This window comes from Neopsephotus bourkii, unplaced genomic scaffold, assembly GCF_033783945.1.
Source record: "Neopsephotus bourkii isolate Nb327-2 ecotype Australia unplaced genomic scaffold, CSIRO-AGI_Nbou_v1 NB_1655, whole genome shotgun sequence".
In the NCBI taxonomy this organism is placed as follows: Eukaryota; Metazoa; Chordata; class Aves; order Psittaciformes; family Psittacidae; genus Neopsephotus; species Neopsephotus bourkii.
The window spans coordinates 7685027-7700185 of record NW_026902129.1 but is presented as its reverse complement, the minus strand read 5'-3'; the positions used below and the strand labels follow the sequence as shown (position 1 = coordinate 7700185).

The 15159-nt window shown below is 41.0% G+C and overlaps 1 protein-coding gene across 1 annotated transcript in view; it reads left to right on the top strand.

The window, feature by feature from the left end:
• The window catches only part of CPNE4 (copine 4), a 172476-nt gene that overhangs the window by 124093 nt on the left and 33224 nt on the right, over positions 1 to 15159 (top strand). Inside the window, exons 8-10 of the mRNA XM_061374972.1 lie at positions 6560 to 6646; positions 7034 to 7093; positions 12806 to 12939. Coding sequence (XP_061230956.1) covers positions 6560 to 6646; positions 7034 to 7093; positions 12806 to 12939 — 281 coding nt within the window. The remainder of the gene's footprint in view (positions 1 to 6559; positions 6647 to 7033; positions 7094 to 12805; positions 12940 to 15159) is intronic.

The window sequence follows — 15159 nt, the reverse complement described above, 5'->3', positions numbered from 1 at the left end:
CCCAAGGGAAAAGCATGTGAAATTGAGTGTTTGAATAGAGGGGGATTCAGTAAAACCTTGAGGGAATGGCAGAGGAGGGAGGAGGAAGGTATTTTGCCTTCAAGTGGATGTGTTGCTAGGTATTTCTAATAAGGAAGACCATGTCAGAATCGTAATATGGGTGAGGAGATGAGTAGGTCAGACATAGTCCTGTGTTCCTAGAAGAGATTCTTTCATAGCCTCAGACCAGAAAATACTCTGTTTTCCATGTAGTGCTCTTTCTCAGACAGAGAAATAAAACCGACAGCTACATTCTTCAGCCCATGGTGTTAAGCATTCTTTCACATAGCATCACAACAGTGAGTGACGAAGATGAGGACCAAAACCTGGAATTTCATCACAGATGCTGTGGAAGCCAGTATAAAGAGCAGGACTCAGGTCTGACATCCCTGTTTGAGTTGCTAAGGACAGGTAGTGAAACTTTTCATTCTGATTAGATTTGATTTAGTGCAGCAGACATGGCCAGCTGCAGGACATTGCTGTAGTTCTGTCAAACGATAATCAAAGCACCCTAGTGTTTGTCAGCTGGGTTTTTACTCACCCAGGCAACTGGAGGGAATAGGACTGAATGTTCATCATTGAGAGGGGATCCAGGAGCTCTTCTTAAGCACCAGCTGCAAATCCGTGCAGTGTTAAAGTAGGATACAGCAATGGCATGGCTCTCCCTCTCTGCCCATCAGCAACATCCCTATTAGTTAGTATCACCTCCACAAGTTGTCATTTAATACGTTAAGCAATAAGAGTGGAGTTACATAGTCTGTGCTGGGGAGCAGGAAGAGCTGTGTGTCATCTGTGGATTGTTAGTGCTTCTCACTGTTTCATCAGCTCATCTCATCCCTGGAGGAGTTCACAGGGATCTTGAAGTTGCCTTTTAATGTACACAGTGCATCCTCCAGAAAGCACAGAGTATTCTGACCCTCTTGTAGTATCTTGTAGCTACAGGATTCTTTTATCTTGTGGCCAGTCTCTCAACTGCTGCAAAACCACTTGAGGTGGTCAGAATGAGTATGTGTACTTACCAGACATGATGGTGCTTCTAAAACTGTTTCAATTCCAGCCCTGGGCTGGGTACTGCTTATCCCAAGTTTTGAATGTCAGCCTGTGATCTGATGAGCTTGACAACAGCAAGTTGGCTTGCCTCCACTGTGAGAGTACTTGGGAATTTGTGTTTGAGACCAGGAATCATTTAGATAAACACTGGGAATTGAGCACTGGCAGCTTCCTAGTGGTTGAACCAGTACTGTGTGAAGGAAGAAGTTTCCTTATTTGAATGGCTGATTCCCTATTTTGATCAGGAATGCTCTGAGTAGTTCTTTTCTAACTGTGGCAGGTCCTTCAGAGTGACATTGCTTCCCGTGGTTGAAAGGACTGAATTGGTCTTTGGTTGGTGGTACAGGTGAATTTAATGCATGCTGTTTAAGAAGACTTCTTGATCATGACAACCTCAGGGTAATAGCTTCATATGTGTTTCTGTTACCTTCCTGTCACCTGGTTTCATACTGACCAGCAATGAAAAATGGCACAAATGATGCTCAAATGCATGTCTGAAGCAGGCATTTCTAAACCATGTAGTTAACCCTTTTCCACTATTCCAGAATTCATCATTTACTTCTTCACCATGATCTTGACACAAGAAAACACAGTAAGAGCAAGTCCATCCCTATTTGTGATAGGGTGGGGGTTAGTAAAATACTAGTAAATAATCTGAGTTTCTTGCATGCTCAGGATTTGTTCAAAATATATGTATAAGATGTGTTTAATATGTATGTAGCAGTTATAAAGTGTTGTAATATTGATCTAGAAAACATTTGAGAACAAGACTAGAAAAGCTCAGTAAAAAATGTAAAAACTATTAAAGCTTTTCATAGCTGAAAGGAGAAATCCGCTACTAATGAGAAAAACAAAAGTCACCTCTTGTAATGGAGGCAATAAAGCCAGAGGGATTTGTGGGCAGAAAAGTCACAGGAACATAAAGCACCTGGATCCCCATGCAGCACACTAGTTATGTAAGGGAAAAATCTGTTCCTGGATTATATAAAGATGGACACATGTGGATATACGCACATCAAAGGGAAAGGGGAGGAAGAAACCCTGCTGTACTAACCATCTCCACGGACATTGCCACCAGTTCAGGTTGCTATGAAGGGAATGAGGATGGCTGCTGAGTTATTAAAGGGGTGAGGATGTGCTGAGTTGCACAAGGTTGGATGGGGTCCTGAGGGGATCTGGGTTGGGTCATTTGCCCAGATATCTATGACCCTCACTCAGGGCCTTTGCATCAGGTAGCTCTTGAGATAACTGCATTAAAAGCAGCTCTTCTCCCATCATGGATGTCTTTCTGGACAGAAGGAGTTTAAAAACCCATCTTGTCCTCTTGGCTAAAGGATCAGCAGGAATAAAGCAGCCTGTAAAGGCAGGAGTAACTGCAGTTTGCTTAGAAGTGACCTGCTCTTCTTGAGGCATCACAAAGAGATAATGCAGGATATAGTGCTGCCTGCTGTCAGTTGGGGTTTTCACACTGTCCATCAGACTATGGTGCCTCCTTTGTCATTTACAAACTATGCCATTTGTTGCAGCAGCTGTACAGAAAGGACCAAGACAGAAACAAAAGAATTGCAGGGCAGGCAAGAGAACATTCTAGTGATAACCTAGTCTTTGCTCTCTAGCCCTTTCCTCACAGCACTACCCAGTGTCCTCCAGTGCAAGCACAGCGTTGCAGAGAAAACAACTGCTCTGTGTTATGGTTTCTCCTGCCTTTAGGGTACATTAAACTCTGCAGACCTTTATTTCTTTCTCTGAATAACTTGTGTTACTCAGTAGCCACATACTGTCCAAATTTTGGTTCTACTTTCTTTGGCTACATTTAGTCTCCTCCACTTGCCTTTGCTGGTGTGTGGTATGCGTGGTTGCGTGGTTTGCTCTTCTCTTCTGAAGGTTTGGTAAGAGAAGGATTAAGGATGTTTGGGAAGGCAGCATCCTTCACTGGAAAGAGTAGCATCTTCCATGGAGGGATCTGTGTCTCCTCACTATAGCAACAGGGGGATTAGGACTGTGCAAGTGTCAGCATTAGTTTGCTGACTTTCATTGAAGAATAGCTGGATGAAGTTCGGTTTACATACAGAAATTCTCCACACGGTGGTTTAAATCTGGGGGTATAAAACCCCAGAGCAGTATAATCTGAGGGTTCCTTACTAGCATTTGCAACAGTACTTGTATTAAAGTAAGAGGAGATAGTTAAAACCAGGTTGCTGTTTCAGAATCACTGTGTTTGACAGGGAAAGAGCTTGCATAGCCCAGAGCTGCCAGGCATTGGGAGGAAATGCTGAGTGACTTTAAGAGAGATGAATCCAAACTTCACAACGGTTACCGTTACTGTCAGATTGCAGACTCTTCATGAGTTTCCTCTTGACTGAAAACTTAAATTAAGAGGCAGGAATTAATCTATAAAAAGCCATGTCAGATCCCAGATCAATACTGGGAATATAGGAGCAGAGTGAAAATTGAGGTTGGCCTCGCAGGTCAAGCAAAATATTTGAAAGTTGTTTCTCATTATTACTTACCTGCTTAGAGTTGTGTTCTGAACTCTGTTCCATTTGGAAGAGTTAGAGATACGACAAGGCCTGTATAGGGAATTTCCTTCAAGTGATGCTTGTCACATCTTCAGCTCAAACTGTGGGAATTGCTAAGGTCAGAACAGGATCTTGGTGGGTAAGTGAAGATTGAGAGTCTTATCTAAAACAGTCTTATTGGGTTTTTAAGTCTAATAGGGAAATGTCTTCTCTTTCCTCTCCTCTCCTATTCCATTTCCTTCTGTCTGTTATCACATCAACAGATTTAATAGGTGCAAAATTGGGCTTTCTTTCTGTTTTCCTGCTTTCTGGGAACCTGCTAGTCTGTCCTTTCCTTTGCTTTATTACCCACATGAGCCAATGACATGTTATTGACTTGCACATGGAATACTTTAAGGAGCTTTAGATAGTTGCTGAGAATTATCCGTACATCTCAAAATGCACAGCAAAAGTGGGTTAACATTCCCAGCTGCATTTTACAGTTAGCACAGAGTAGCTGAGAGGCTGGACAGAGGCACAGATATTTCCTCCCCTGAAGTAGTTTTTTTAGGCCACTTTGGTCCTTATATAGTGCAAACGTCTTCCAGAAACCAATGAAATGAACAAAATGAACGGCTTAAGTGATCACTTTCCCAAGGAAAAGAATTGTGTGCACAGTATAAGGGTTCATATAGGTTGGGCCTTGTTTAAACATGCACATTGAAAAGGGTTGTGTAGGAGGATGGTAAAATTAAGGAAGCACACCTTGGCTATCCAGGAAAAAGCAATGAGGTCTGTTCAGTCAAGTTCAGTGTCAAAGGGAGGAACACAGATCTTGGCGCTTGTTTTTTCTCTCTCTTTGATTCATTAGGTTCTTTAGAATCACAGGCTCGATCAAGTTGGAAAAGACGTTTAAGCTCATCCAGTCCATCCATTCGCCTGCACTGCCAAGGCCACCCCTAACCCATGGCACTGAGGGCCTTGTCTACTTGGTTTGGGAACAATTCCAGGGGCATTGATGCCACCATTTCCCTGGGAGTATCTATGCGTAGTGTATATGATGTATATTATACATTAATATGCATATTAATGTATATTATAATATACAGACAGCACAATTCCTCTGTAGAAGTGTTTCTGCTAAGTTTGGAGACCACTGTGGCTAAGCCCTTTTGTCAGACAGCAGTTAATCCAGGTCAAGCAGGCAGTGCTTTTGCCTCCCCATCAGATTGCTTTCCCACTCTGGCATTGTGTCAGGGAGCACTCTATTTACTTGGAGAGAAAGGCTTTTATTTGTTAAGCCTCACTGCTTCTCTTGAGTAGAGGAAAATGTTTATGGAGGATTTCCCCTGAATACGTGGGGCTGTGTCTGCCTGTCTTCTCAGCTGGAAGATTCATTTCACAAGGCAAATAGCTGAGCTGGAGGCTAACTGGGAGAGCGAGCAGATGTGCTTCCTGCAGTTGGAACACTTTGTTTTTTCCCATTCTTCACTCTGCCACCCATATCCAATAACAGAGTGAAGAACATACTCCTCTTGCCCTGTGCAGAGAAGGTCTCGTATTGCTCCACAACCATATGTTCTGCCTTCCTTTTTTGGACACTGGACAAAAGCTGTAAGTCTGTACTTCAGAGGCATCCAGATACGTGCTGTTAGATAATGGTTTGAAGCTCAATGGAATTGCTGGTGCTGTTCATAAGGTAAAAATAGTTTTATGTGCTCAAACACTTTCTTCAGATCCTAGATGAAGGTCTTCACTGTAGAGAGAGTATTGTAACATGTAAGGAACTCTTCATTATAGACAAAGTATTGTAACATGTAAGGTCTTCTCTATAGACAAAGTATTGTAGCATGTAAAAAGGTCTTCACTGTAAGTATTGTAAGATTTAAGACAGATCTGTTTCATTTCAAAATGTCATAATAGGGATTTTTTTTAGGCAGTTGGTCTTCCTGGTTCTGTTTGTAGATGTATTCTTCGTGTTACCCAACATCCCACGTTTTCTCCCAACACATGAAACACTTGAAAACAGGAAGTAGTAATGCTCCTAACCATATTCAGTGGAACATTACAGATAAAAATCTGTATTTACAAATGCCAATAGATACTTGCATGTGCAAGCATACATTTTCCACCTGCAGTAAGAGGCATGAATAATGTTGTAGACATTAGATGTCAGGGTCTGAAAACTTGCCTTTGTCAATCTGCCTGAAGCCAGAGGAGGGCAGAACACTTGAAGTGGAAATGTGTGAGGTCCTGGAAGCTGTTACGATGGGTACAAGACAGTGTATTTCAATAATAAGATAGGACTATTGTGCTGTAAATTTGACTGCTTGTGAATAAAACTCATCAGAACATTTTCAAAAAGGGGTTTAATCTATTCCTCAGGATAATTTTCAACTTTATAAGTAATTTGTTAACTGCATCTTTGTGCAGTGTTTAATGAGTTTGTTAACTTCTTAGTTTACTATTGGACTTAAAGAACAAAGTGTTGCTTTCTTTCAAGAGAGGGCAAGACGATCTCTGATCAGACTTTTTCCTATCATGAGCTGAATACAAAACACCAGTGTCTGCATCGGCAGTGTTGTAATTAATACAGTGCATCAGGTTGCTCCCTCCAGTGTTCTAATTTGTATTAAGTTCCCTCTTTTTTGCTCCTCTTAAATGATATCCAAAGAGTCTCACTCCTGTTTATGTGCCATCCTAACCTACAAGACTGGAGGACAACAACACATGAACCTGGATCTCTCTCTCAGTGCTGTGTCCACATGTATCTGTCCAAAGAGAGCTCTTTGCCCCAGGCCTTTTTCTGTTAAGACCATGCTCTGCATAGTTAATGGTTTTCATTTTTGGTTCTGTGTACACCATTATTTGACAGGATTTAGTCAACTGTGGAAATCAGACAGGGCCATTTGTGTTGATTGTTCAATCTGTCCATAAATTTTCCTTCAAGCAGTGACTTCTGTTTCTCACAGGTACAATGGGAATGCATTAACCCCAAGTACAAAGCAAAGAAGAAGAATTACAAGAACTCAGGCATCGTCATCCTTAACCAGTGCAAGGTAAATCTGTGTTTTGCTCTTTGCCTGTTCCTTCACTACACTCTCAGCAATATATTGTAATGGTGCTTGAAAGTGTACACTATAAAGTAGAACTTCCTGTAGAATAATAGCAATGGAAACTCGTCCTCTACAAAAAGTAACGACAAGGACTTTAAGTGTAAAAGTAACCTGACTGTTCCCAACTCTCCTTTTTTGTTTCTCTTGCCCTATCCCTGCTGTTGTGCAATGGAATAAGCAGTACTAACCTCTTACATTTGTGTCTCTGTCTCAAACTGTATCCTTACCTTATTTTCAGTTGGTCCCTTACCTCCTTACTTTGTTTCAGGCAGTTCCCTGATGCTTTAGAAATACACAGCTAAGTTGAATGTCTTGCTTTCTTGTCTGCAGATCCACAAGATGCATTCTTTCTTAGATTATATCATGGGAGGCTGCCAAATACAGTTTACAGTAAGTGTCTTACTTCTCTAACTCATTTAAGGAAAGGGAATCCTGACTCATTACTTTCACAGAGAAATTATTCTTCCATGCCATTCCTGGCTAGATTATTAAGGCAAAATGTATTAAGTGTGGAAAATAAAACTATACTAATGCAGTAAGATTTTTCTTACTTATGCTGTTTATGTTTTTCTTACGCTGTTTTATGTTTTGAGCAATTAGAGTCACATTGCAAAAAGTAAAGACAGCTTCATACAGGGGTGAGAAGTTAGGCTGATATAGTCCCACCAATTCCACCTGAGCTACACCAGGTCCCCAAAGCTGGAGAACTGAATTAGCCCCTGTGACAGTGCTGCCTGGCCTTTGCCTTCTGAGCCTCAGTTTGTTCACAAGCATTTCAAATACTCTTGCTCAGCCTGTGTCACAGGGAGGGGAATTCATCTCATCTCTCTTGAAGCACTTAAAGGTAGGTGTCCTGCTCGTCAATCCTATGGGCCAGCCTTCCTTTCCAGAATGAGTCCTCTATTAAAGCAGGTTGTTTACCCTCTAACAGTGCCATACAGAAAGTCACAGAGAGAGAGATAGTCCAGCCAGGGACCTCTCTTTGTCAGTCATGCTGATGTTTTGTACCTCAACCATAGCTACCAACGGTAAGATGGAACTACAAGGGGTCACAGTTGTAATTTAGAGCAAATTCAGAAGATATTAAGTTCAAGGAACAGGGGATAAAATGATTTGTGGAGCTCCCTATAAACACAAATACAATATTTTGTATTTACAAGTAATTGTAATATAATAGTATTTCTCATACACATATTTGGGCTCAGTTCCTGTCTGGTTTATCCCAATTACAGGGGTAAAATCTAATGCTCCAAGGTAATATTCTTCTTCTGGAGATCTTTTCTTGTCCTATAGCACTTTGCCCTGTTGCTGCTCCCGGGTATCACGTATCAAACATCGGATGCTATTGAAATGTTCCATTTCACTTCTTCCAGACAGGCCTTCATTTTCCAAAAAGATTTGACAAAAATAGGAAGGTTTTTTTGTTGTCCCAGGTTCCAGCAGCTGTAGGAGGTACTGGATTGTCATCTTCTGTAGAGACCCACTTTTTGAGGTGTAGAACATGCACTTTGCCAGTATGGCCCACAAACTCACTGGATAACACCCAGAACTGAAGACCTTGGTTTGGGTGTTGCAGGAAATACCTGCTGTAGTGGACAAAGGTCTTCATAGAATCATAGAATAGTTAGGGTTGGAAAGGATCTTAAGATCATCAAGTTCCACCCCCCCTGCCATGGGCAGGGACACCTCGCTCTAAACCATATCACCCAAGGCGCTGTCCAACCTGGCCTTGAACACTGCCAGGGATGGAGCATTCACAACTTCCCTGGGCAACCCATTCCAGTGCCTCACCACCCTCACAGGAAAGAATTTCCTCCTTATATCCAATCTAAACTTCCCCCGTTTAAGTTTTAACCCATTACCCCTTGTCCTATCACTACAGTCCCTAATGAAGAGTCCCTCCCCAGCATCCCTATAGGCCCCCTTCAGATACTGGAAGGATGCTATGAGGTCTCCATGCATCCTTCTCTTCTCCAGGCTGAACAGCCCCAACTTTATGGTTGTCTTCTCTCAAGCAAAGCATCCTGTGTAATTACCTCTCACTTTACCCCCAGCTTCTTCATCTGGTATACCCACATGCCTGCAATGCCCATTTCTCTTCCAAATCTGAAACTCACCAATCCCTGGAAACCCCTTTAATTTATCTCTCCTGACATTTCCTCCCTAGATATATGACTGGAAGCACTCAGTTATCTGATGTGTTCAAGGTCATCCGCAGACAGGCAGTAATATCTTTAAGTAATATCTGAAAGCCATTTTTTATTGGGAAAGGCGCTTAAGCAAATGCAAAGGCTGGTTAATATACATTTCCCACAGCTCTAGCACAAGCACAGGACCATTAGAAGGTGTCTGGGGATATACATATTATTATGTTACAGTGGTGCTTTTCAAACTCATCTTTATTACGAGTGCACTGAAGGGTCATGGCAATTTGCTTGCCTGTTATTTACTTGTTGCATATTTCCTGCTAGTAGGTTGTGAACCACAAGCTGAAAACTGCAGTGTTAAAATGGATAGTATTGCTTCTGCTGTATTATACTATTTCAACATTCCATTTTGCTAAAGTGACACAAAACCGTTGACAATAGGAAACTTGGGTAAACTCATCTGCAAGGACAGGCAGTGAGTACTTAAAGGAAATGAAACATTCATCATATTGTGAGCTGCAGAGAGCCCTCAGTTAACTGCTGCCCTCAATGGTAAGCCCACCAGCTACACTGCTGTGTAAACACAGCACTATCAGTTTTCAACCTACATGGTTTCAGGGCAAGCCACTGTGGATGTCTCTGTGCCTATAGCTCTGTTCATGCACAATGTAGTGGTTCTACTTAAAGATTATCACAAGCTGGCTCTCTGCATGTTTTACTGCCTCCTGCTTCAGTTGCACCAGTCCCCAGTGATGATAGCATGGACTGGTTGTATGATGTGTTGCTGTTTCCAGAACATAGCAGAGATTTTCCAGTGGCCACTGAAGCAAAAGGTTGCAGCCTACAGGGAATATTCAATGCTGCCTTGCTTTCTGCACACATCATCTAACCTCCCTTTCACTAACTCATAATCTGGTTAATTCAGACCACTGAATAGAGGAGGCCTATTCCTTCCACCTTCCCAGATTTCCATTTCTTTTAACTGGAATGGATCTGGAATTGTTTGAAACATGTCTCCTTGTATGTGTATTGTTGTTGTTGTCTTCATACCAGTGACATTGCTATTGAGTTCATGCTGTGTACAGGCAGTACGATACAACTGTGATTTGAAAGGGCACTTGCTGAGGGAGGGCAACTGGGATGCTAGGCATCCATTTGATAACAAAAAGCTGTAGTATGATGTACCTGGTAATTTAAGGCACTAATGAAAGCTTTGGTAACATCACGCTGTGTGTTCTTGGGATGCTTTGTACATCTAGTGTAGTCTGTAGTTAGAAAGAATGTCTCTGCAAAAGGAAAGTAAACTTTTCCTTCACTTTAAAACCATTTATTAGGAAGCTTTTATCTATAGAGATCAATAGTGCTGATTCCAGTACGCTATTTTTAAGCACTGCTTATTGCAAAGCCCTGTATCTCTTATCAGACAGTGTTCCCTGCTGCAGAAGAAATGTTCAGAAGCTGGCAGTGCAAATGGGTCTGTCGTCAGAAGACATTTTCATCACTTTAGGAAATACAGCAGAAAGGATGTGTAACATGCACAAAAGGAACTGTAATAGAAAGATAGGTTGGAGAGATTCTCTCTCGGGCAGGTCACGGTATTGGGCAGGCTGATTCATTGCTGACAGATCTAGCAGGAGGTCCAAGCTATGTAGGATTTCTAGTGCAATGAAAATCACCACTTTACAAGGCTGAGGGGAAAAAAGGAAGTACTAAGAGTGTAGTTATTGCTACGTTATGTTCTTATTTAGCTCTGGGAAGATGACTGGTACATTGGAACTGATACATTTAAAGATACACTGATAAAGATCAAATGTACACACTGTAAGAAAGATTCCTACTTTGCTGCCTACAAGATTAGCTCGCTTGTGATATTAGCCTAACTCCTGTGATGCGTTAACTTTGGATTTATAAATCCTTACCTTATGTATTTGCACAAGGCCTTGGTACTGCTGGTTAATGTAAAAGAGCAGAGCTCTGCCTTGTTATTTTGGAACTGTGGCAAGTAACAGCAGCCATCTTTCATAAATGACCTCCCTTTGGGAGTCACACAGAGATTTGGATCAAAGTCCAGCACGCTGCATCCAAAAACAAATATTCATAAAGGCTTCATCATAGGAAATGAGGGTATTTTTTTTGCCTTTCAGCAGATCTCGACTACAAGGACCATTTCCACAAAGGAGGCTTGTTCTGGGGAGAGCTTTTCCTTTCCCAAACCCAAGCCACAGATATCTCTTCAAGCTCATGAAACCTGCTTCTTATTCCTACACTCTCTTGGTGTTAGATCAAAAGCATTTAGCCCTGGCTAACAGCCATGAAGGAAGAAATATGCATCCTTTTAAGACAATATGCACACCTTGGCTAAGATTTGTTAGGAAGCATCCCAAAACTAAGTTAATCTATACAAGTGTGTGTGGATTTAGCTTAGGTTTCACAAAACTCTGCTTTCTTTCTTACATACATGCATGCAAGTGAGAACAGGAGAGCTTTCCCGTTGATTTACTCATGTTCAATCAAGCTGTCATTTTGGGAGGAAAGATTGATGTGGAAAACAGGCTCGCTGCCTCAGTGCATGAGCAGTGAGCAGGGAAACAGAGCCGAAAGACTTATTTGCAAGCCAAATCAAGCTCCTATCTCCTGACTGAAATGTGGTGAGGTTCATAGTCCATCAAGGTGATGAAGGGATTTCCAAGCTAACTAGAGCCCTGTGAAAAATGCTTCTCTTCAGCTTCAGAGTTCGAGGTGGAAAACCAGAAACAGGGGGGAAAAGCCATGTTGGACTGATACAGGATGATTTTTCCCTTTTAGTTTTTATCAAGACAAAATAAGTTTCCAGTGGACTGTTTTGTTTGTTTCCTTTTTTGAAGGGAAAATCAAAATGCCATGTTTCATTTTCACTTTATAGCTGCATAAGATAATCTTCCCTGTGCCAAGCAGGGGCTCCAGCTGGGGAAGCTGCACATATGCAGGGGCAAGCTGGGACTTCAAAGTTCTTTGTGCAGCCTTCAGCAATGCCCTTAGCTGTCAACTGCACTAGAAAACTGAATTCTGTGCGTTTGGCTATTGAATATCCAGGTATAATGGGGTTTTTTTGAGAAATACATTAGACAAAGTCATAAGGAAGTTTATAAATAGCTTTGTTCCCTTCATGAAACCCTTTGGGTTTCTTTGTGCTTCTTTTAGGAACTCCTAGAAAGCAGTATCGCAAATTCGGAAGAGGGCTTTCTGGTCCATGACAGTCATATGGCAGAAGGATGCAGGCCAGAGTATATCTTCTGTGAGAAGTATATAGAGCATTTTAATAGGGAGAAATGAATTTGAAGGGGATTCATTAATGTTTGCTTTCATGTTGAATACTTCCCACAATCTTCTCTAAACCTTTTCAACACAATAATCTGTGCAGGAGTCAAGCTTTAGTTTTACCCTTCAGTTCACCTTTAAGCTTGCTATCATCTATGAAATTAGGAGGGTTCGTTATTTAATACTTAGATGTACAACCCAAAAGAAACAAGCAGTATCTACTACTATTACTACACCCATAATAAGGCTTAAAATAGCAAAGAAGTTCTGATTTATGGTTTTAGTAGGACTTCTAACTCTCTCAAGCCATTTTTGCTGCAAAGCTTTTATGTCCTGAACATCACCTGACCAGGAATAGTTTAATTAAGTATGAGAACCTAAAGATAGTTGATTTCATTCATTTGTATTAGACCATAATTTACCACATGGAATAATAATGCAGTTAATTTTTACCTAACGATGCCATTTTATATTTGATGAGTTGTCCTTTACTTTTCAACATATTTATCAGTGCTGTCCTGATCAAAATTGGATGAAGTACACCATAAAATTACCTTTAAGGCAGTCAGAGACCATTTCTGGTAAAGATACATGGTTAATGTGGGTATACTTAGGCCCAGAAGAGCTCCACAACACATTGTCTTTTCTTCTTTTCCAGGTAGCTATAGATTTCACTGCATCAAATGGTGACCCTAGGAACAGCTGCTCACTGCACTACATCCACCCCTATCAACCCAATGAGTACTTGAAAGCATTGGTAGCTGTTGGGGAGATTTGCCAAGACTACGACAGGTAAATAATCCCATTTGATAACAGAATTGTCTTTAGAAAGTGTTTTCATGGTGTGAAACGAGTGACTGCCTGCTGCCAGTAGCTCCATGTTTAGTCACTTAAGAGAAATGACTGCATGTCAGAAAGATCAGTCTACCTTAACGTACTTTTGAGAGTGACAATGGGTTTAGATTCGCTTCATGGTAATGAAAATCCCAGTTCTTGGCTGTTTGGCTGATGTTTGTTAAGTTTCAGGTTTGTATTCACATGCCAAAATCGCATGTTTGAGTTGATTTTTCAAGTGTATGAAACTTGAAGCCTGCTTTGCAGCTCTGATAGCATCCTTTCCGATACAACTGGGAGTCTGGTTCTGTGCCATCCCCACACAAACGTGTTCCTGAGGTGTTATGTTTGAAGGTGAATCTGTAGTTGCCTAAACTGCTCAGTGTCCATGTCTGTTCTTAGTAGTAAATGCGTGGTCTTTTTCAGCGTTCTCCTGGCCTGTTGAATATTACAGTCTCTTCTAGAATAAGTATTAGAAGTTAGTGATAGTGTATGCACACAGCATGCCTTTAAATAAGAAAACAAATGCAAGTAATTGGGCCACATATGCTTTGATTACATTATGTACTTCTGTTGCTTCCAGAGAGGCTGCTTGCTTCTGTCAAATTAATCGCCCATTATTAATCTAATTACCAAGTGCATTTCCTTTCAATGTTTGATCTTTGTGGATGAGGCAAAGCATCTCATGCAATTACTCTTTCTAACCTCTGCACATGCAGTAGTCATCCACCCACCACTTTGCCCTGTGTAAATAGCAGAGCTCACGAAACCAATGGTACTTCCAGTTGGATCTGAATTATACTTTCTGTATACGTTGTGGAGTGACTTAATACCATGGTTTGCATGTTACATGTCACATATACTTTTTAGCCTGCTCATCGGCACTTCCATTTGCATGGTGATGAAATGTCTTCTTAAAGGAGAATGAGGAAAATATGGCCCTGATCTAATTTCTGTAAGAATTTGATTGTCAAACTTAGTGAGTCTGAGAAAATGAATATTTTATTGTGAGTTGATAACTCCTTGGTGATTATCCAGTAATGTAATAATTACTAGCAGTAATTCAGAGGATTAATTCGCTTTAGAATAGGGAAAGGAATAAAAAGGGCTGGTTTATGCTCATAGATTCTTTTATCATGAGGTGTATCTTGTAAGAAAATGATGCAGTCCCTACTGTATGGGATAGGAAGCCCAAATCAGGATTCTTCTCTCAATACAGCATATTCCAATCATCACAAAAAATAACAGCCATTTTTCAAATGAAATCATCAGCATCATCCAGTTCTATTGTGCTGAGAAAAAGCCTGTTGATGCTCATCAGTGCAAATAAGGTTGTACAAGCTATGGACTAGGGCTGAACAGAAGCCAGAATTCCTTTTCCATGGGGAAATGTCATCTTTGTGGCATGTGTTTTGCCTGTTTGTGCTCTCAAGTTATGACACTATAAATATATTCCCATGGGCAAGTGGATTCAACACGGTCAGTGCTTTCTGAGCAAAATGTTAAGTGAGGACCTTTTCTCTGGGCTTGCACATTTTGAATACAACAAGCTGGAAACGAAAGCTGTAAGTTCTCTGAAGGAGAAATGAAGAAGAGCAAACCTTGACAGAAGATTATCTACAGGTCCTGTATAGTTCTGTTTAGTGACAGCCTTGAGACATATGAGCATAAAGAGCCTATATATAAAGCAAATCTTCTGTAGATACAGTTTAAAAGAAAGAGTTTCAAATTCAGTAAGAACGTGAAATGTGACACACATCCGTAACTGCTCCAGTGAGCCCAGTTGTGCTTCAGATACTGGAGTAGGATTGCTGTTTCCAGGTTAAGGTCAGCCAGAAGAGAAAAGAGAGCGACCTGCTGAACCTAAGGGCTGTTAAGAGGGTTAGAGCCACTGTGTCATCATTTGCACAGGGGCAAGACTTCAGTAAGATAAAAATATGAGACCACAAAGATGGCATTGCTCTTACTGAAGTTTTATAGTTTGTGCGCATCAGTTATCTCAAATATGCAAAACTGGCTGATTTCAATCCAAATCAAGGAAAATGGAGTGGTTTTCTTTGGGTCTCGGGATTAATGTATTGCATCTAATGAAAGAATACTTGAAATGAAGTAAAATCTGTTGTTTGCAGTGCGTTTTGCATTCCAGTAGTACTTTTGCTACACTTACAAAAGTAAGGA